Genomic DNA, 22,586 nt, shown 5'->3' on the forward strand with positions numbered 1-22,586 from the left:
TAGGCATACTAGCTTCCAATATCATGTTGTGCTGTTATTGTTTCTTGTGCTGTTATTGAGTAAAAAAGGAAAATTAATATGTAGTTAATTTGTTTGACATCAGTATATATTTTTTCTCTGTTACTTGAAAAAAAAGTGTCTACCCCTTCCTTTTATTTGAGTCTATAGAGCCAGTGTGGTTTTTTCTTTAATTATTTATGCCACACATAGTTTTTTCGAAATTCTGGCGCAATTTCATGCGAACTGACGAACCTTAATTCTGCATCAGCTGGTGGTATATTTAATTTTGGAACACTTCCAAGATCCCTTTGTAAAGTTCGTCTTCTTCGCACAATTTGTGGTGAACTTGCTACCTGAGTTTCTGGCTCTACAGCAGGCTCTTGCGCAGCCGTCTTTGGCTCTTCTTGCTCATCTGTTTCACAGCTCTTCCTCGAAGTGCTAGGAGAAGGTTCTGATACAATTGACTGATCTGAATCGGTACCTAAATTGAAAAACGCAAAATGATACATTAAAATCTTGTATTAATAGAATCTTGCATTTGTGAATAATAATCATAGATAAGAGAAATTTCCCGCGAATGAAAACGATGACACAGCCTTCTAATCTTAATATGCCTAGCATAGTCAAAGAAATGGTAAAAAAAAACAACAAATTAATGCTCCCTTTCTTGCTAAAATAATTTTAACTTTTTGCTTAAAATTTTTCCTTTTCGGTTAAGCAAGGTTCATACTTTGGACTCTGTCTTGGATTGAGCACAAAATTCATTCGCCAATTTTAGGGCCGGTTTTAAAACTGAGTTAAGCACCGTTGACCTTTTAAGAAATTACGAGAAAGATGGCGGTTACAATCCATACTGGTTAACGTGCTCTAGATTATAGCTTCTAGTATATTATTGTCGAACCTTCAGCTTTGGACTCAATCCAAGGCAGAGTTCAGTGTCTTAACGCCACCTGTCCTCCTTGAGCTTCTCCGTTTTAGTTAAATGCTTTGCAATTAATCGAACCATCCAGTTCATATCCATGTTAACTTTTTTTTAGAATGTTGCACAAGAAACGTCAAAAACGCCAAGTATACTGCTAGTTCCTCAAGGAGTTTCTGTTTTACACATCTGCTGTGCTGATCCTCCACTTGAACAAACCTTGAATGATAAGATTCTAGACAAATGTGAAGGGCAGAGCAAAGCTGTTTTGTAATTGCTCTTCCCTAAGTGTTTCTCCTTCAAGTCATCAAAGCCAGTTACAAGCCTGAGTGTTTGTCTTTTTGTTTGACAAACAGTGCTACAAGAAGAAAAAGCTCTTAAGGAGGAGGCTCTTAAGGAGCCTGAGTGTTTGTCTTTTTGTTTGACAAACAGTGCTACAAGAAGAAAAAGCTCTTAAGGAGGAGGCAAGTGGAAGTATTGGAAAAAGACAGTCACCCTACATCATTTTCTTTTAGAGATAGCGGTTGGTTTTTTTTAGTACTACAACATTGGCTGCTAGCTTAATTTTAGCGATTAAATCTTGTTTTCAGCAAGTCTAATATTTCGTTGCACTTACCATCATAGATTCATCACATAATTTTATAAAATTATAACTAAAATGTACTAGAAAATCAGTGAAACTGGTTTAGTTTACTTTCATTACTTCTTTCTAATCATCTTGACAATTATGTTGATTCTATTTTTTGTCTAAGTGTTGCCAAATAAAAAACACAGTTCAAAATACATATCACTTTCAATGAAAGGCAAATGACACACCATTTAGGGCTTTTAGAGAGAAGGGGGGGAGGAGTTGCACTGCTTTTATTTCTGAACCATGGTTACTCCTGTGATATTTTTGTATAAAGCACAAATGACGCTATAACCTTTAATGGGCAGTAGCCCTGTTGGCATTTGTGGTAATTTATGTTCTTTTCAAGTTTGATTTGATCAAAACTAAAATCCTTACTATCTAAACTAAAACCTTAACTATTTAGTTTAATATTCGTCACAAAAGATCGGAAACTAGTGAACTGTTTGGTAAGAAACGACCTCTTTGCCATTTTGCATTTCCAAGCATAATTACTAATTTAACACTAGCAGATGTCACCCAATAAGCAGATGATTAGCAACACTCGGAACATAAACTCAGGGTAACTTGAAAGAATGTCAAAAATATGTAGCCTTTTCTTTTCTTATGGCAGGTAAGATTTTCCTAAGAAGTTCATGCTGTTAATTAAAGAACACTGAAAAGAAAATTAACCAGGGTGTATGATAAAGTAAATTGAGGGTTAAAGAATGTAGTTATGGCACCAATAAAAGTATAGTAATATAGCACCAATTTTCGAACATCCATAGGGTATGTGAAAATTGGCTAAATAATTAGTTTGAAATATCTGTGGATTCACCTATGATATTACTACTTCGTCACAATAAGAGGAAAAGGAAGCCAAATCCATGGCAACAACAAGATATTCATATGGAGTTATTTAAGACCATCTGGAAAAAAAAACTTTGTATTAAGAGAAAAATCTAATTGTTTTTTTGAAAAGAGTGCTTTTAAGGATAACTATAAGATATAGTTATAAAGACTATCAATATTTTTATATTGTAAAAAAAAAATCCCTTCTAGAAATGATAATCACGAATCGAATTTGAATACTGGGTATCAGTTTTTTTTTTTTTTTTACATATTCAATATCGTGTTTGAATTGTTTTTATTTTAAGGGATGAATCTTCAAAAATGACACCCATAACGAACTCCAAAATATTAAAGAAAATTGTATCCTTTTCTGATAATCTTTTTTTATTTATTCTTAAATTCAAGGCGCAAGGTTTAATTAAATACATGATTTACCCCTAGTCTATTATCAAGGGTTTACCGCTAATCTTTTATAGTTTACTGATAACCATTCTTACAACTATAGCCCCACTCCCATCCCAAAAAAGAGTATATAATTTGAACACATCAATGAGCACCTGCTTTGGAGGTGGAATCGCAATAATTGTTTCATTGCTAGTTTTATCAAAGAAACACAGAACTACTTCACAGAACACAAACTACAAAACACTACAAACTACAGAACTACAAACACAGAACACTAAGAAACACTTCTAGAATAGGAAATCCTTACTAGACTTCGCAGTATCATCGAGCCTGAATACTTGTGATTTTCTATATCTTGGAGAGTAGGCAGAGAAGGACCCAAATTGTGGTGTGCTGTCATCAGCTTCGTCCGTCTCTTCACTGCCCACTAGTTCGTGACAGTAGCGATCCAAACGGGCTAAAATTAGTAAGATTTGAAAAAGAAGAAGAAAAAAGGTAGACACAATAAATAAATAGCAGTACTTTCAGATGTATTACTCACAAAAATTAGAGCCATATCAAGGATATGCAAGGGAAAATTACCACTCTTCAAAAAAAAGAAAGAAAAAGAAAAAAGAAATCTTGAACATACAGAAATAAGAAAGTTTTAATAGTTTGACAATTCAAAATCGAAACACAATAAGAGCAAAATCAAGCTTTGAGCTGTGGCTGTGTAAAATTATAATTTAGGCGAAAAATAGCAACACACTATATACATTGAATCAGAATAAATCTGGATCTAATATTATCTCGTGAGTCAACAATCGTAAAAACAAGTAATAGTCACATGATTTTCATCAAAAAGTGAAGAAAGTGTGAATTTTATGGTTTGATTTCGCATGAACATCATATAGATGCACGACTTTCAGATCTTAGAATTCGTTTTGTTTATTTGTTTTTCTCTTTTTTGGAAGAGGGCATCTTATGGTTAGATACACAAATCTTAGCATCAGATATCTGAGCCTTAATACACTTTGATGAAACCTACCTAGTTTCTTTGTGGGGCATTCGATTAATTTTATGAAAGAAAGGAGGAATTCCATTCACTTATCTGCAGAGGTGAGACCCCTGCCGACTTTTCTTGTTTTCGCCAGAAGAGATTTGGCCTTATCAAGAACAATTACAGCATTCTATATGATTCAACCAATTGCAATCTGACATGAGTACCATGGTAAGAGAAGATCGACTGTATAAACGAGCAACGTAGTCAGACAGTTTTGAGCATACCGAAGGTTACTGAATGTATCATTTGACTACGGAAACTCTTCAAGATTTATTTTAGAAAAGACAAAAGAAGCATATAAACATCTTTTTAAATTAAAAATTTAAAAATGCTTAGGTCATTCAAAGAAAAAATTTGTTCTAGAGAAAGCAATGACTATGAAACTAAATTGATTTTAGTCATATTTTGTAGGGAGCATATCTACTTTCTTCGCCTTTCACAGCAAGACACAATTTAACTACAAAGTATTTTTATAAGGTTTGATGGGATTTTTTTGATTTAACATAGGTTAACAATTTAATTTACAATTTAAGGTATATATATATATATATATATATATATATATATATATGTATATATATATATATATATATATATATATATATATATATATATATATATATATGTATACATATGTATATATATATATATATATATATATATATATATATATATATATATATATATATATATATATATGTATACATATGTATATATATATATATATATATATATATATATATATATATATATATATATATATATATATATATATATATATATATATATATATATATATATATAGTCCTATTTTGTAGGGAGCATATCTACTTTCTTCGTCTTTCACAGCAAGATACAATTTAACTACAAGATATTTTTGTAAGGTTACAATTGAACATGATTCAAATTAGACAATTCGTACACGAATTAGTCACCTACTCATAAGTAGATGACTAATCGTCATCATTTCTCATTGGAGACTAGAAGGATGGATTTTTTTTTTTATTTAACTTAGGTTAACAACTTAACAATTTAAGGTAATACTTTCAAAAGGGATAGTTAGACACATTCCTATCTCTTATCACTCAAAGACACAAACATACATAAAAAGATACAAATGCTTACTCAGACTCAGAAGGACACCCACAAATTCATAAACAAAAAATAGGAACACAGATGCAGAGTACAGACACACACATATCACATAATATTGACCCTGCAATTTCTATTATACCAAATACATGTACATTATAAGCCAGCAGACCTAATGACCAAGGGCTTCACATAAATATACAAACTGAAAGAAATGAAACGCTAAAAACTTACTATCAAAATAGCTTGTATCCTCATCACCCGATAAGCAAGGAACAAATTCTGCTTTTTGTCGCAAGATGGAAGACCAATCCAGCTCATCAAAAAAACTATGAGATTTCACTTCATGGGCCCCACCCGTGCCAAGCCTTTCCACAGGATTGTGATCTAAAAGCGCTAATATCAGGCATTTGGCTTCTGGCTGAACTGGCCAATCAGATTCTTCAGGCCATTCTATGTCGTCTATAATTAAAAATTCAATTAATAGTATAAACTTTATTCCCTATTCTTAAATACCTTTTACAGAATAAAAATATTTATGGAAATCGATAGTTTTACTAGAAAGTGCTACTAGATGAGAATAATGAAAAATACAACTAACTGGTGAAACATAGTAGTTTTTCTTTTACACTATTAACAAAAATTGATGTCTCAACGAAAAGGATCCAAATTTATAATATACAAGAAAGAAAGAATTGGATAAGAAAAACAAAACATCAAACTGAAGGAAAAAAATTAAAGTTGCAAATAAGAGAAGTGTTTTAACCATTAAAAAAAATAAAAAGGAAGGAACAACAACTTACTGTTGACAACATGAGCAAATAATTCTTCAGTGGTTTCGCCAAAGAAAGGAACGCAGCCAATAAGAAATTCATAAAGGATGATGCCCATTGACCACCAGTCCACAGGCTTTCCATAACCTTGCCTATAAGGAGAAGAGAGTAAATTATATAGTGCATTCTAATGTGTACAAAATTATTAATGTCCTGAGGAAGATGGTAAATCAAATTATCAAATTTCTATATATATATATATATATATATATATATATATATATATATATATATATATATATATATATATATATATATACATATATATATATATATATATATATATATATATATATATATATATATATATATATATATATATATATATATATATATATATATATATATATATATATCTGCTCGTTTTAAGATTCATCTATTGATCCATAGCATTAAGTGATATTTTTATGTTTAATTGGCTATTCCGATATATCAAACCATACTTCAAACAAAACAAGAGCCAAGAGCTCATATGGCTCTTGTGACGAGGTTGGAAGAGCCAAGAGCTAAAAGCTTCTTCCCACTAAGTTTCATTACGATCTCTCCACTCTAAGCGTGTTCCATGATTTCCCGTTTCCCTCTCCAACTACCCTCGATGTCACCGGATCCGTTCGGAATTTAAAATAAGAGCTCTGAGACACGAGGTCCTTTTATATATCAAATCAAACAGTTCGTGGTAACGAACTGTAGTAAGGAGCGACCCGACTCAATAGTAACCGAAACTCTAAAAAGTGGGATTTTGATGCCAATAGTTACATCAAAAGAGTCGCACTTTAATGCAGACTTTAAATATAGAAGTTTTATCAAGATTAGTTTTACCCATCAAAAGTTACGAGCCTGAGAAAATTCGCCTCATTTTCAAAAATAGTGAGAAACACCCCCTAAGGTCATACAATCTTAACGAAAATTACACCATCAGATTCAGCGTATCAGAAAACCTTATTGTAGAAGTTTCAAGCTCATATCTATAAAACAGATCACGGATGCATGTTTATTTGTTTTTTGGTTTGTTTTTTTTCCCAGGGGTGATCGTATCGACCCAGTGGTCCTAGAATCTTGCGAGAGGGCCCATTCTAACGGAAATGAAAAGTTCTATTGCCCTTTTTAAGTGCAAAAATAGGAGGAAACCTAGGCCCCCTCTCACGCCAATTATTTTCCCAAAGTCACCGGATCAGAATTCTGAGATAACTATTTTATTCGCCGTAGTCGAAAAACCTTATCCCCCAGAGTCCCCGTGGGAGGGGCTACAAGATACAAACTTTGACCAGTGTTTACATATAGTAATAGTTATTTGGAGGTGTACAAACATTTTCAGGGGAATTTTTAGGTTGGGGGGGTGAGAAGAAGGATATATGTTGGGGGAACTTTCCATGGAGGAATTTGTCATGGGGGAAGAATATTTCCATGAAAGGAGCGCAGGATTTTCTAGCATTATTTAAAACAAGAGCTAAGAGCTCATATGGCACTTGTGACGAGGCAAGAAGAGCTAAGAGCCAAGAGATCATATGGTATGAGCTCTAACAAAATTCTATGAATCAATAGATTGATTTAAAAGGAAAATAATAGGCTTAATGCCGGTCAGGATTTAAAATAAGAGCTCTGAGTCACGATGTCCTTCTAAATATCAAAATTCATTAAAACCCGATCACCCACTCGTATGTTATAAATACCTAATTTTTTCTAATTTTTCCTCTCCCTTTAGTCCCCCAGATGGTCGAATCTGGGAAAACGACCTTTTCAAGTCAATTTGTGCAGCTCTCTGACACGCCTACCAATTTTCATCGTCCTAGCACATCCAGAAGCACCAAAGGCGCCAAATCCCTAAGCCCCTCCCCCCAACTCCCCCAAAGAGAGCAAATCCAGTATGGTTCTGTCAATCACGTATCAAGGACATTTGCTTATTCTATCCACCAAGCTTCATCCCGATTCCTCCACTACAAGTGTTTTCCAAGATTTCCCCCTCCAACTCCCCCCAATGTCAAAAGATCTGATCGAGATTTGGAACAAGAGCTCTGAGACATGAATTCCTTCTAAATATCAAATTTCATTAAGATCCGATCACCTATTCGTAAGATAAAAATACCCCAATTTTCACGTTTTCCAAGAATTCCGATTTCCTCCTACAACTCCCCCCAATGTCACAGGATCCGGTCGGAATTTAAAATTAGAGCTTTAAAGCACAAGATCCTTAGATCTGGTCACCCTTTCGTAAGTTACAAATACCTCAATTTTCAAAATTATCCCCCCCAACTCCACCAAAGAGAGCAGATCCAGTCCGGTTATGTCAGTCACGTATCTTAGACAGGTTTTTATTCTTCCCATCCAGTTTCATCCTAATCTCACCGCTTTAAGTATTTTCTAAGATTTCCGGTCCCCCAACTGCCCCCCCCCCCCAAATTACGCTGGATCCGGTTGAGATTTAAAATAAGAGATCTGAGTTACGAGGTCCTTCTAAATATGAAGTTTCACGAAGGATCACTCCTTCGTAAGTTGAAAATACGTCATTTTTTCTAATTTTTCAGAATTACCCCCCCCCCCCCCCGAAAGAGCGGATCCATTTCAATTATGAAAATCACGTATCTAAGAATTCTGCTTATTTTTCCCACCAAGTTTCATCCCAATCCCTCCAATCTAAGCGTTTTCCATGATTTTAGGTTCCCCCATCCCAAAAACCCCCAAAGTCACCATATCCGGTCGGGACTTACAATAAGAGCTTTGAAACACGATATCCTTCTAGATATTAAATTTCATTGAGATCCGATCACCCGTTCGTAAGTTGAAAATACCTCATTTTTTCTAATTTTCCAGAATTAACACCCCCCAAATACCCCAAACAGAGCGGATCCGTTCCGATTATGTCAATAATGTATCAAGGACTTGTGCTTATTTTTCCCGTCAAGTTTCATCCCGATCCCTCCACTCTAAGTGTTTTCCAAGTTTTAGGTTTCCCCCTCCCAACTCCCCCCCCAATGTCACCAGATCAAGTCGGGATATAAAATAAGAGCTCTGAGACACGATATCCTTCTAAATACCAAATTTCATTGAGATCCGATCAACCGTTCGTAAGTTAAAATGCCTCATTTTTTTTTAATTTTCCAGAATTAACCCCCCCCCCCTAGCTACCCCAAAGAGAGTGGATCCATTCCGGTTATGTCAATCATGTACCTAGGACTTGTGCTTATTTTTCCCATCAAGTTTCATCCCGATCCCTCCACTCTAAGTGTTTCCAAGTTTTAGGTTTCCCTCTCCCAACTCCCCCCTCCCAGTGTTACCAGATCTGGTCGGGATTTAAAATAAGAGCTCTGAGACAAGATATCCTTGTAAATATCAAATTCATTGAGATCCAATCACCCGTTCGTAAGTTAAAAACACCTCATTTTTTCTAATTTTTCAGAATTACCCCCCCCCCCCCGCAACTACACCAAAGAGAGCAGATCCGTTCCGGTTATGTCAATCATGTATCTAAGACTTGTGCTTATTTTTCCCACCAAGTTTCATCCCGATCCCTCCACTCTAAGTGTTTTCCAAGATTTTAGGTTTCCCCTCCCAACTCCCCCCCCCCATGTCACCAGATCCGGTCGAGATTTAAAATAATAGCTCTGAGACACGATATCCTTCCAAACATCAAATTTCATTAAGATCTGATCAACCGTTCGTAAGTTAAAAATACTTCTATTTTTCTATTTTTTTCGAATTAATGGGCCCCCCACTCCGCCCCCCAGATGGTCAAACCGGGAAAATGACTATTTCTATTTTAATCTGGTTAGGTCCCTGATACGCCTGCCAAATTTCATCGTCCTAGCTTGCCTGGAAGTGCCTAAAGTAGCAAAACCGGGACCGACAGACCGACAAAATTTGCGATTGATGTATGTCACTTGGTTAATACCAAGTGCCATAAAAAAAAGGAAAAAATAAATACGAAGTTTTTTTTTTAACTGAAAGTAAGGAGAAGCATTAAAACTTAAAACGAACAGAAATTATTACGTATATGACGGGCTCACCTCCTCCTAATACCCTGCTCTTTACGCTAAAGTATTTTTAGTAATTTCAACTAATTATTCTACGGCTTTTGTGATTCAGGGGCCATTCTTAAGAAATTGGGACAAAATTTAAGCTTTAGTGTAAAGAGCGAGGCACTGACAAGGGGATGAACCCCCTCATATACGTAATAAAGACATGAGAATACATAAGTTCGTTGAGTAAGCTAATTTGTAAGTTACGTATATCTTTTACTAACAAAAACATTCGTAAAAAAATAAAAGTTCTAGTTGCCTTTTTAAATAACCAAAAAATCGGAGGGCAACAAGGCCTCCTCCCCCGCTCCTTTTTTCCTCAAAATCATTCGATCAAAACTATGAGAAAGCCATTTAGCAAAAAAAAATAAATATGCAGATTTCGTTTTAATTATTCATATGCGGAGAGCCAAAATCAAAACGTGCATTGATTCAAAACGTTCAGAAATTAAAAAAAAAAAAAAGTTTTTTAACGGAAAGTAAGGAGTGGCATTAAAACTTAAAACGAACAGAAATTACTTCGTATATGAAAGGGGCTGCTTCCTCATCAACGCCCCGCTCTTTACGCTAAAGTTTTTTACTATTTTAAAAAGTAGAGTTAAGAGAAAGAGTCAAACTTTAGAATAAAGAGCGGGGCGTTGTTGAGGAAGCAGCCTCTTTCATATACGAAGTAATTTCTGTTGTTTTAAGTTTTAATGCCGCTCCTTACTTTCCGTTACAAAAACTTGTTTTTTTTGTTTAATTTCATTAAGATCCGATAATCCGTTCGCAGGTTAAAAATACCTCATTTTTTATAATTTTTCTGAATTAAATTTTGCAAATAGAGAGGTGTAGGCAGTGGCAGGGAGGCAGGGTGCTTCCGTAGGACGCTTTATGACGAATGTCGGAACAGCAGTGTCAGTCTCGTCAAGAGATTTTGAATCTCTTGACCCATTGGTGCATTCAGAATGACTACTTTCTGTGCTTGTAACGATTTGGCAAGGTTTCCATGGAAAAGCAGTGGATTAGATAGTCAGATAATCCGTGACAATAAAATAACAGGACTGACCAAGTTAGTGAATTATAAAGGGAAACATGACCACAACTTTTCCCTGCAAACTAGAGTGATATATCGTTCAATGTGACCTAGGTTACCCAATAAGCACTCGAATCATTTTCTAGTTGCGTATTCTACGAAATTAGGAATATCATCTTATGAATTAAATGACACTCACTCATGCACTACAATAAGCTGTCCAACAGTATTCATATGGGACAAATATTTGCGAGAAATATTATGTTCCCTTTGAAATAAGCAATTTTGCGACAAACCTAAAGCTGCAACTTCCACCAAAAACGACAAGTAATTATATCCAGGGTACCTTAGCTACAGATTTATTCATTCACCGAGGTAGAAATATGATATTAATTTAAACTTTTTCTTAGAGAATGACCTAAATTTGCCTGAAAACAGGGAATTATGCCTTTTTTCAATGACTTTCAACAAATGTTCAAAATGATTTCTTAGACCACATTGCTTTTCCATTTACAAAAATTAAAAATTTCCATTTACAAAAACTTTAAGGAAAAATAATTTTTTTAAATAATAAGACCATCTATAAAAAAAAAAAAACTCAAGGAAAAGCAGGAACAACCACAAATGAATCTAAACAGACAATTTTCTTGTCTTGTGTGCTTGTTGTTTTTTTTTATTTTTAGATGTTTCTAATTAAAAAAATGGATTTTTTAAACCATTTTTATTTTGCTATTGAACGAGAGCAGAACTGTCTGTCTTACGTTAAAACGTTATAACCGTAGGATTACACACACACACACACACAAAAAATGACAATATTAACAAAAAATGCCACACACTTTCTCCAGGAACATGAAACTTAACTAAGAGACAAATTATTGAGAGAAAGGGAAGGCATATAGGAGAAAGATATAATAGAGTCCGACACAGCTATACACGCTCCTTCTCCATCACAGTCTATTCAAAGTCTCTTAATTAAACCCTCCAAATAAGTTCCCAGTCCCGTTAAATCTTTCCTTACGACATCCTCCCACCCCGTTCGGAGGTGACCTGCTTTTGGTTTGGCCCTAGACGGTTGCCCGCCAAGCAAGATCTTGGACAATCTATCATCTTTTATAAAGAGCGCAAATTGAAAAATTAAAAAGAATACAAATATTGCATCCAAGTCATTATTTGAAGTATTTTATTCAAGAAGAAAAACTATTATTCATGATATTTTATTTCGTAATCTGACATCAAAATGTTAATTTCTATCGTACACTTTCTGTTCAACATAGTATCACTATACTACTATTTACTATATTATTACAGTATCACTATATATTGTATCAGTATATTGTTGTGTTCATTACAGTCTTTTCATTTGTCTTTCTAATGTCTTAGTGCCCAACTTTAAATTTTTTAGCAGATACGTTTTACTCAATTTGACCCAGAAAAATTGCCTAGGAATACTTTTTGTGACAACTTAACACATTATACATCCGTCAAATCTTTAACATACGTTTACTTAGGTTCCGAACAAACTTGCAAATAAATGTAAAAGTTATATCTTAGACAAATTAATAAGTAAGTGTCAATCAGTAAATGGTTAAAGGCAAAAAGGTAGGACTCTCCTTCACTTAGATTACACACATTATTAGTGTGTCCTAGAAAAAAAAACATAAGCAGAGCGAGAGAATTTTGAGAGGTTTGAAAAGTTTAGAATTCGACAATAAGCTTGAAAAGTAATTATAATAATTCTTATATTTAAGGACGAAAAATAAACATTAGGTAATGAGAAATTTAACCATGCGGATAGTTTCTCTTGCCTAGATAGCTTAGAACGGATAGTGAATACAGTAATTTTTTGAAAAAGTAAAATAGCCAAGGCGCAAGGTCAGGGCCGTAACGAGGATTATTTATTTTTTCGGGGGGTATTTTACAGAAGGATTGCTTTTTTTCTTTTTTTGGGGGGGAGGGGTTACAAAAAAAATTAAAAAACGCATCAAAATTTATCCATATTAATTTTTGTTTTCACGAGTCGGACAAACATTTCGAGGGGGGGGGGGGTTCAAATCCCCTAGCCCCCCTGGATACGGTCTTGCGCAGGGTGTTATTTGGCAGTTGAAGAATAGGAAGGGAAGTCGTAGAACTATGATTAGGATGCTAGAAGCCAAAGTAAAGGGACCAGCCAAGTATGGCCCTGGAGTATGGGCTCTCTGAAAGGTTGAAGAAGGAATCAAAGTTTTCAAGAGGAGTTGTTTAAGGACAGCTTTATGTACTCGATAGATTGACCGTATATCACACGATAAGTTATACAAAAAATATGATTCGATCCCATTCTTTAGGAATATACTGAAAGAAAAGTTAAGATGGCAAGGTCATGTCTTACGGATGAATGTTGATAGGTTACCAAAAACCGTATTTATTGGCATCTATCGGAGGCAAGACGAAAAACAGGACAAACCTCAGACGAGATGGGACAAAGTAATGCTATAAGATTTAGAAAATATAGAAGCTTCCTGGAAGGAAGTGAATATTGAAGCTCAGAACAGAGTAGGATGGAGGAGGAGCGTGCACAACTGTGATAATGTCAGGCAGCTTGTGCTGCAGTGAGTTGTCAGTAGTAGCAGTAATGAATAAATAGTGCAATAAATAAGCTTTACCGAAGAAAAAAAACGACAACTAGACTCAAATTAACGGTATTAGGGAAGAGGAGGTGATGTGGTAACTAATTTTTTTCCCTTAACTTTTCGTTGAGAGTCTCACTGATAAGGCTGAGAAAAGATGCTTTAGACATAAATTCTTTGTGCGCAAAGAAATACTCTTTGTGTTTCACAACATCATAGGAGCTTTAGAGTAAATTTACTTACCTCAATATTACTTCTGGTGCAATGTATTCTGGAGTACCAAAAACTTGCTTATCTGAGAATTCCCTTGCTTCCCGGTCAATAAATCCTTCGTAAATATTGGTTGCCACTGAAACACAGAGGAAAATGAAACGAATATCTTTAAATCTAGATCAAAATTAACTGAATCGTTTTTATAAAATATTTCCACATATCTCTTCTGAATATAAATTCTACCTATCCCCCCCACTGCAAAAAAAGTTCCTCTGCAACTGTTATTTTTCAATATATAATTTTCAAATTGTTCAATATTAAAATTTATAGATGTTTGAAGAAAACTGTCCAGTGTTTTCATATGCATGCATTTTTTAAATCTATTGAATTTCTATCCAGTTTAGACACTTTTTAAAGTTTTCTTTTTGTACTCTCGATGCTTAGTGTTTTATTTATCTTTGATCAAACAGTTCGTGGTAACGAACTGTAGTAAGGAGCGACCCGGCTCAATAATAACCGAAACGCTAAAAAAATGGAATTTTGATACCAATAATTACATCAAAAGAATCGCATTTTGCTACTGATTTTAAATATATAAGTTTCGTTAAGATCAGTTATACGTGTCAAAAGTTACGAGCCTGAGAAAATTTGCCCCATTTTAGAAAATAGGGGGAAACACCCCCTAAAAGTCATACAATCTTAACGAAAATCACACCAACAGATTCAGCGTATCAGAGAACCTTGTTGTAGAAGTTTCAAGCTCCTATCTACAAAAATGTGGAATTTCGCATTTTTTGCCAGAAGACAGATCACGGATGCGTGTTAATTTGTTTTTTTTTTGTTTGTCAAGGTTTAAATCCAGCTGATTAATTCGTATATACTTTCAACAGCCTACACCTTTCAAATTCGTTAATAGCCTTAGTCTTTGGTCCTCTCCTTTAACAGGCACAGCATTTTAGGAATTACTAACACAGTAATTAAAGTTCTTTCACATTTAAAGCAACAAACTCAATATAGATAACGCTGAAGTTTACAACTATTGCCAGGTACTTACACAGGGATGTTCTCTGATCTGTGGACCTCTTAAGATTTTGCGGGTAAGATTTTTCCGATTCTTTCTATATTAAATTGCATGATACAACTTTCTGTAGATAGATACTAGTTTGGCGTAATACCGAATGCAAGTCTAACGCATGCTAATGACGTCTAATAGACAAGGGGACTTCAATTTTTGTATTATAAAGGGGGAGGGTTTGAAATACTTTGTCTCGATCCAGCTAAATGTTTTACACTATTCACGGTTAAGTAGTAAGGTAAAATGAACGACACTATATGTTTCTATATAGCTACTACACATCGCCAAGATATTAGACATTATTATCATAGACCATTGGTGCTATTTTCCCACCGACCAATTCCTTTATGAAAATTATTATGCACCCACCACTTGGGAATGTTCATCACTAGCAATTTAATTAAGTATTTCCTATCAGAAATCGTCATGCTTAACGGGTAATGAACCCTCATAAATTCTTTATTCGTACTTTTTTTGTTCTTCTACTTTTCATCTTCTTCAAGAAAATAAAATCGAAGGTAAAAATCCAGAAATAGATTATATCTAAACTAGACTAATTATAAATTAGATTAAAATATCAATATATTAGCATTATGAAACAACAGGAAATATGAATTACTGCTTTTGAAGCATAAAAAAAAACTTATGCAGTTTGACCAAATGTTGGTACCAGATCAGCGAACCTGTAACCAATTTGATATAACCAAAGTAGAAACTTCCAAGATGAGCCTTCCCAATTGGCAAAAAAAAAATTATATTCATCGATCGAAAAAAAAATATCAAATCCAAGTTTTCGGTTTCGATTATAAGACTTTCTTGCGCAAAAAAATTCGCCCACGTTGCAAAAATCTAAAACCATGATGATAATTCTAGTTATAAACAAGACTAAAGACAGATTGGACAAAGGGCAGTTAATAAGTAATATATATTAATCATCAATTAAAAGGCTGGAATTTAAGAAGAAGAAAATCATAAATGCAAAGTCTTGGAACAAACACCTCAACTGAAAACCTTACAAAGATCATTAGAAACAAAAGTGTCACTGCGATTGGTGAAAAATTCAGGGTTGTGGGGTAGGTTATAAATTACAATCAACTTCGAATCCAACTCCGACTCCGGAAATTTTCGATAGAGCGACTCCAACTCCGACTCCATTCAGCAAAAATTTAATAAGACACCGAATCTGACTCCAAAGCCATGGAAAAACCATCAAGTCTGCAAAATAATTTTGCGACTCAAAGTCCTAGGTTAGCAATACTAAATTTGTTCAGAATATAAATATTGTTCGTAAAAAACAATAAGGATGTCACGACTTAAGAATACAGAAAAGATCATAAGAAGCTGATTGAAAGCAAAAAGAAAAAAACATTTTAATTGCTAGCTTAAGGCCAATATTTCTAAAAACATTCACAAACAAAAAAGTATGAGGTATTTTAAGTAGACATAACTCCGAAAGAACATTAGCAAAGGCCAAGCCATCCCATCTCTAACATCGTGGGAATGACATTATCAAGGTCAAATTAGTGAAAATAAATTGAATCTCTGGAAATTTCCCATACAATTAACGAAGAAACTTCCTGGTTTCCTTTCTAAGAGAAACATTACGCTTCACATAGTCTACTTGAAAAAGGGGAAATTGAAAAATCAATTACGGAGGAATGGTGAGGCTCATCCCTAATCCTAGAAGGAATTCATATGAAATTTTTTAAGCATGTGGAAATACAAATCCTTCCGGAAATACCAAGCTTATTCAGGCATATAATTGCAGCTAATGCTTGGCCTGTAGACTAGGAGACTTTAATTATTTTCCCCTTTTCAAGAAAGATGATCCAAAACTTGGTTAAAATTCTGATCATTAAGTTTAACTAATTACATCTTCCAGAACAGATTTTAGATCAATTTTAAAAGAAAAATGAGGAACAGGCGGAATTTTTGGGACATTATTCAATAACAGATAGCGTTTTCGTTTAAAATGCATTTATGCAGATATATTGTAAGGGTAAAAGTACACTTTTTACTGCTCTATTGGACATGGGTAAAACTTTAAATTGACTGGGCCATTTGCTTTTGAAGTACCAAGGACATCAAAATAAACACACACACCCCTGGCCCAATGTTAAGTCTATTCATACATGAAAACCACAATTTTTTTATTTTTCTTCTGGTAGTTTCAAAATTACGAAGTTTGACAGAATCAAATTTTGTTAGTGTTCGTAAAATCCGTAAAATCAAACACAAAGCAAATTATAAATTGCGTATTGTTTGGACACATCTTTAACGTATTCTTTTTTTTTGTCATATTTTCCTTCTGTTCTTCTTTTTGTAAACGATAACTTATTTGACTCTAGTGTTCGAGCATACCGCATCATATCCAATAAGCAAAATAAAAATATTACAGAAACGCTATTTCCTCAAAAATCAATAATTACAATCCCTCGTTGCTTTTAACACAAAGGGAAATTTTGGATACTGTGATGATCAAGTTGCTAGGATATCAAATGAAATTGGGACTTCAATTAAATAGATGAAAGAAACAAATGTAATAATAATTCAAAGGGCATCGCCCTTTGTCACGACATTTCTATTTTCTTCAAAATGCATATAGGGAGATACATGAGCGACTGTCATGGTTTCAGGATGATTCATTGAGCTTGAGTTTCAACATTATTATTACTGTCCTTGTGCGCATATACATACGTTCTACTGACAGACATATCTTCAGTTCTGTACAGAAAAATTGCTAAGTGTACGGGGCGCAGCCTGGTGTGTATTTTGAATAAGGAGAGGGGTCTGAGAGCTCACTGTCTGTAACAAGATCTATCGACAGCCAGGGCCTAGACCGCCGAAAACGGGCCCCAGGAACGAATCTCTTCGTCACCCCTCACGCTCTAGCTTTTTTTAGAGAGCTAAGCTTATGGTTTAAATTTCCCCATAAAACAAGAGCTAAGAGCTCATATGGCACTTGTGACGAGGCAAGAAGAGCTAAGAGGCAAGAGCTCACAAGGTATGAACGCTAACAAAATTCTAAGAATCAATAGATTGATTTAAAAGGAAGATCAGAGGCTTAATGCCAGTCAGGATTTAAAATAAGAGCTCTGAGCCACGATGTCCTTCTAAATATCAAAATTCATTAAGATCCGATCACCCACTCGTAAGTTATAAATACCTCATTTTTTCTAATTTTTCCTCTCCCTTTAGCCCCCCAGACGGTCGAATCTGGGAAAACGACTTTATCAAGTCAATTTAAGCAACTCCCTGACACGCCTACCAATTTTCATCGTCCTAGCATGTCCAGAAGCACCAAACTCGCCAAATCACTGATCTCCCCCCAAATTCCCCAAAGAGACCGAATCCAGTACGGTTACGTCAAGCACGTATCAAGGACATTTGTTTATTCTATTCACCAAGCTTCATCCCGATTCCTCCACTCTAAGCGTTTTCCAAGATTTCCGATTTCCCCTCCAACTCCTCCCAATGTCACAGGATCTAGTCGGAATTTAAAATTAGAGCTTTAAAGCACAAGATCCTTCTAAGGATCAAATTTCATTAAGATCCGGTCACCCGTTCGTAAGTTAAAAATACCTCATTTTTTCTATTTTTCCGTATTACCCCCCCCCCCCCCAACTACCCCAAAGAGAGCGAATCTGTTCCGGTTATGTCAATCATGTATCTAGGACTTATGCTTATTTTTCCCACCAAGTTTCATCCCGATCCCTCCACTTTGTGTTTTCCAAGATTTTAGGTCTCCCCCTCCCAACCCCCCCCCCCCCCAATGTCACTAGATCCGGTCAGGAATAAAATAACAGCTCTGAGACACGATACTATTTTTCCGAATTATCGGCCCCCCATTCCCCCCCCTCCCAGATGGTCAAATCGGGAAAACGAATATTTCTAATTTAATCCGGTCCAGTCCATGATACACCTGCCAAATTTCATCGTCCTAGCTTACTTGGAAGCGCCTAAAGTAGCAAAACCGGGACCGACAGACAGACCGATAGAATTTGCGATTGCTATATGTCACTTGGTTATTACCAAGTGCCATAAAAAAAAACTGGGCTCCGGCAAAATAGGGTGTTTTTTTTTGCGCTACCTGTGATTTTTTTTTCAAAAGACATTTTTTCTTCTGTGAATGTAAATAACACTCGATTAACTCTGAATTTTTTGCACCGAAATGGATATACTATGGAAAAAATACTGATATCAAATAATGGCAAACACGTTTTAGTAATCGAATTTTAAATTTTTCCATGAAACAGTTTGCGTAACTCCATACTTACGTGTATTTCAACTATCAGATCTACTATTAACAACCTATCGCAGCACCAAACCACGTGAGTCTAGCACAGTCACACACACTACTTTTCCATTCTATTCTTTTCAGATCTTCACTTTTTGCTCCCTTCTATGAAGTTTCTACTTCCTTTAAAGCTTTGCTCATGACCTCTTTCAATCTTGCCACCCCTAGTCGTAAACTTTCTGCTTTTAGTCTGGCCCCAGTTGGATTACCAGAAAGCAAGATTTGTGGCAATGTATTATCCAAATGTGATCTACCCATCTTAACCTTTCTTTCAGTATATTCCTTTCTTTCATTGTTAGACATACAATCGTTCAAACGAGTATCTGAGGAAATTGTAGCATGTCTTCGCACGCTTCTCTAAGCACCCACGTTTTAAAGCCTTACTTGTCCACTGTCAATTCCATGACTTCTAGGATCCTAGTATTAGTTCTAAGACTTGTCTTCTTTTTTCTTTTTTTTACAGCGGAGACACGCCCGAAGTTTAAGATATTCTATTGCTTACAGCACACTCAATTGACTTTTTACACTCAGCCAATTTCTCTTTACCTAACATCAGATCTCTATCTTAATTTTTTTTAAGCAACTTACTATTCTAACCATTATTTTTCAAGCATACTCTCGTAGCCTGAAGTCTCAAAAACTCCAAAGATCTCTTCACCTCAATAATAGTTTTATCTACGTTATTCAAATCAAATCTTCTGCATAATTCAAGTTTAGGAAATATCTACCAGCCAGCTCATTTAATATCATGTTCTCCCGCACCCTTTGCGACGTTCCTTAGAACAAAATGGGCCAAAACAATCTACATAAACTAGAATAAGACACAACCCGGCTTGTCTCCTGATTCCATGCCGGACCTTGAAATCAGTGTGTTATCGTGGTTAAAAAAACATACACGTGGTTGTAATATATGCAGTAACTATAATTATACAAACAACACTATGCACTAGAATCGGCATAATTATTAAATTAAACCAAAGATTATATAGCCTTAAAGGTAAATACTGTTTCAAATTTGGCACAACTCTTTTTTTGGCTTTTTGATCCTGCGTTCAATATGGCTCATTGCAATCGATTGCAATTGACTTCATCACTGACAGCCAATAAAAATCGTTCTCTGTGAAAACAAATGGCTTTCATTGGCTGTCAGTGACAAAATCAATTCTGATCGGTAACAACAAGGGTAAGTCTTGCTTTGGACAATAAAAATGCCCTTTTACATTATGTCAGATTTATCATTAGATTTTTCACCTCCTTCATACACAAGGTTATAAATACGTGCAATAACGACAGCAACGGATCGAACAGCTCGTGGTAACGAACTGTAAGTAAGGAGCGACTCGGCTCATTAGTAACAGAAACTCTAAAAAACGAAATTTTGATATCAATAGATACATCAAAAGAATGACATTTTTATACTGATTTCAAATATATAAGATTAAGTTTAGTCTTACCTATCAAAAGCTATGAGCCTTAGAAAATTTGCCTGATTTTCACAAAATGGGGGAAATAAACCCAAAAAGTCAAAGATTCTTAATGAAAATCGCATCATCAGATTAAGCGTATCAGAGAATACTACTACAGAGGTTTCAAGTTCTCATCTGCAAAAATGTAGAATTTTATTTATTTATTTTTTTGCCAGAAAAAAATATAGTTATTTTTTTTTTTTCAATGATGATCGTATAAAACCAGTGGTCCTAGAATATCTGAAGAGGGCTCATTCGAAAGGAAATTGAAAGTTATAATGCCATCTTTAAGTGAACAAAAAGATTCGAGGGCAACTAGCCCCTCCATGCCCCTTTCCCCCTTATTCGACTGATCTAAATTTGAGATAAACATTTTGTCTAGCATAGTTGAAAGGTCGAATAACTACGATTTAAAGGATAACATGAGAATTCACAGCCCCGGAGAAAGGGCTGTAAGTTATGAGATTTGCCCATTGTTTACGTATAGCATTTGTATTTGAGATGTATACAGACATTTATCTGGGGGAGGGGGTGATGGTTCGATGTGAATTTTCTACTGTGGGGTTTCCACGAGAAAAAATGTTCGTTGAGGAGAAAAATTTCGGGGGGAGAGGGGGGACTTTCCAGAATTCCTATTTGAAATTATTCTTATTTGTCTACCTTCTCTTTGCCGACTCAATTCTACATGTGGAGATAATAAGGGGGAATTGTCCAGGAAAACTTTCAGAGGGGTTGGACTTTTTTGTAGAATTTTTCCATTAAAGGAATTTTCCAGGGAGAAACTATCCGTAGGGGAATTTTCCGTTGTAGGAATTCTTCATTGGGGATTTTTCTGCAAGAGAAACTTTCCACTAGCGGGAGGGGGGTATTTCCGGCATGATTTAAAAAACGACCAGAAATCAAAGTCTTTTTCAAGTGAAAGTATGCTAAGGAGGACTTTTTCAGCGGAATCGTCCGCAAGGAATTTTCCGGGGAGAATTCAGCAAGGATGGAAGCATAAAAGGGGAAAGGGGGGTATTTTACACGGGAAGAACTTTCAGTGGAGGAATTATCCACGAGTGGATGGGAGTTTTACATGGAGGGGGAGCCAGATTTCCCGGCATTATTTGAAGAATGATAAGAAATGGAAAAACAGGTTTTTTTTTCAACAGAAAGTAAGAACCGACATTAAAAGTTGAAACAAACAGAAATTATTCCGTATATGAAACCCCCTTCTCAATACCTCACTATTTACGCTAAAGTGAGACTTTTTGTCCCAATTCTTCAAGAACAACTTCTGAAACACAAGGGACGCTTAATTAGAATAAGAATCTTTTTTAAGAATTTTAGAATAAGAGACTTTAGTGCAAAGAGCGGGGTATTGAGGGGAGGGACAACACTCCTCGTATACGGAATAATTTCTGTTTGCTTTTGGTTCTAATGTTGCTCCTTACTTTTTGTTAAAAAAAAATATTTAATGATGTACAAGTACCGTAAATCTTAACTAAACCAAGTAAAGAATGTTTCTTGTCCTGTTGACAATCAAGCCTAAATGATTCATATGCCTAAAATGCAGGATCGGCAAAGTTGCTGATATAGCACCCAACAATAATTTTTCCCTAAATATAGCCAAAATAATTGTCATTTTTTTTTGCCTAAGTTATAACATTGGTCTTTGGGAGAATTTTCACTCATTTATCATGCTAATGTTTGCTGATTGTCTATCTGTTAATTGCAAATTACGTCAAGTAGCAAACAAGAGAAAATTACTTCATAGTTTATCTATTGCATAAATTTGTTGTTTTATATCCTTTAACAATCAGATACCTCACGTATCTAAAAACAAAATTGGCACATACAGATATCTTTCCATTACATTACAATTATTAGTTTTTACTATTCAATGTATCGTTCTTGTCTATAAACTAAATAATTGTAGGCACCAAATCTACAACGCCTGCAACTATATAATAATTTTAGGCATCAAAAACCGTCATTTTAATCGATCTCCATGCGTCTTCCTCCTTATTGGCAGAACATAAATAATATAATAAGAACCTTTTTTAAAGTAATTTCTGTTCGTTTTAAGTTTTAACGTCGCTCCTTACTTTCAGTTGAAAAACTTATTTTTTGTATTTGATTACTGAACATTTTTGAATTAATACATGT

General features: G+C 34.9%; 1 protein-coding gene across 7 annotated transcripts in view; it reads right to left on the minus strand.

Moving 5' to 3' along the window:
- LOC136032870 (microtubule-associated serine/threonine-protein kinase 3-like) overlaps window positions 1-22,586 on the minus strand; it is a 217,535-nt gene that overhangs the window by 26,469 nt on the left and 168,480 nt on the right. For all 7 annotated transcript variants that reach the window (XM_065713283.1, XM_065713284.1, XM_065713282.1 and 4 more), the window contains 5 exons: window positions 13,631-13,736; window positions 5,721-5,842; window positions 5,152-5,379; window positions 3,091-3,240; window positions 253-481 (listed from right to left, as the gene is read on the minus strand). In XM_065713283.1, coding sequence (XP_065569355.1) covers window positions 253-481; window positions 3,091-3,240; window positions 5,152-5,379; window positions 5,721-5,842; window positions 13,631-13,736 — 835 coding nt within the window. The remainder of the gene's footprint in view (window positions 1-252; window positions 482-3,090; window positions 3,241-5,151; window positions 5,380-5,720; window positions 5,843-13,630; window positions 13,737-22,586) is intronic.

Source organism: Artemia franciscana, chromosome 11 (genome assembly GCF_032884065.1).
Source record: "Artemia franciscana chromosome 11, ASM3288406v1, whole genome shotgun sequence".
NCBI classification, from domain to species: domain Eukaryota; kingdom Metazoa; phylum Arthropoda; class Branchiopoda; order Anostraca; family Artemiidae; genus Artemia; species Artemia franciscana.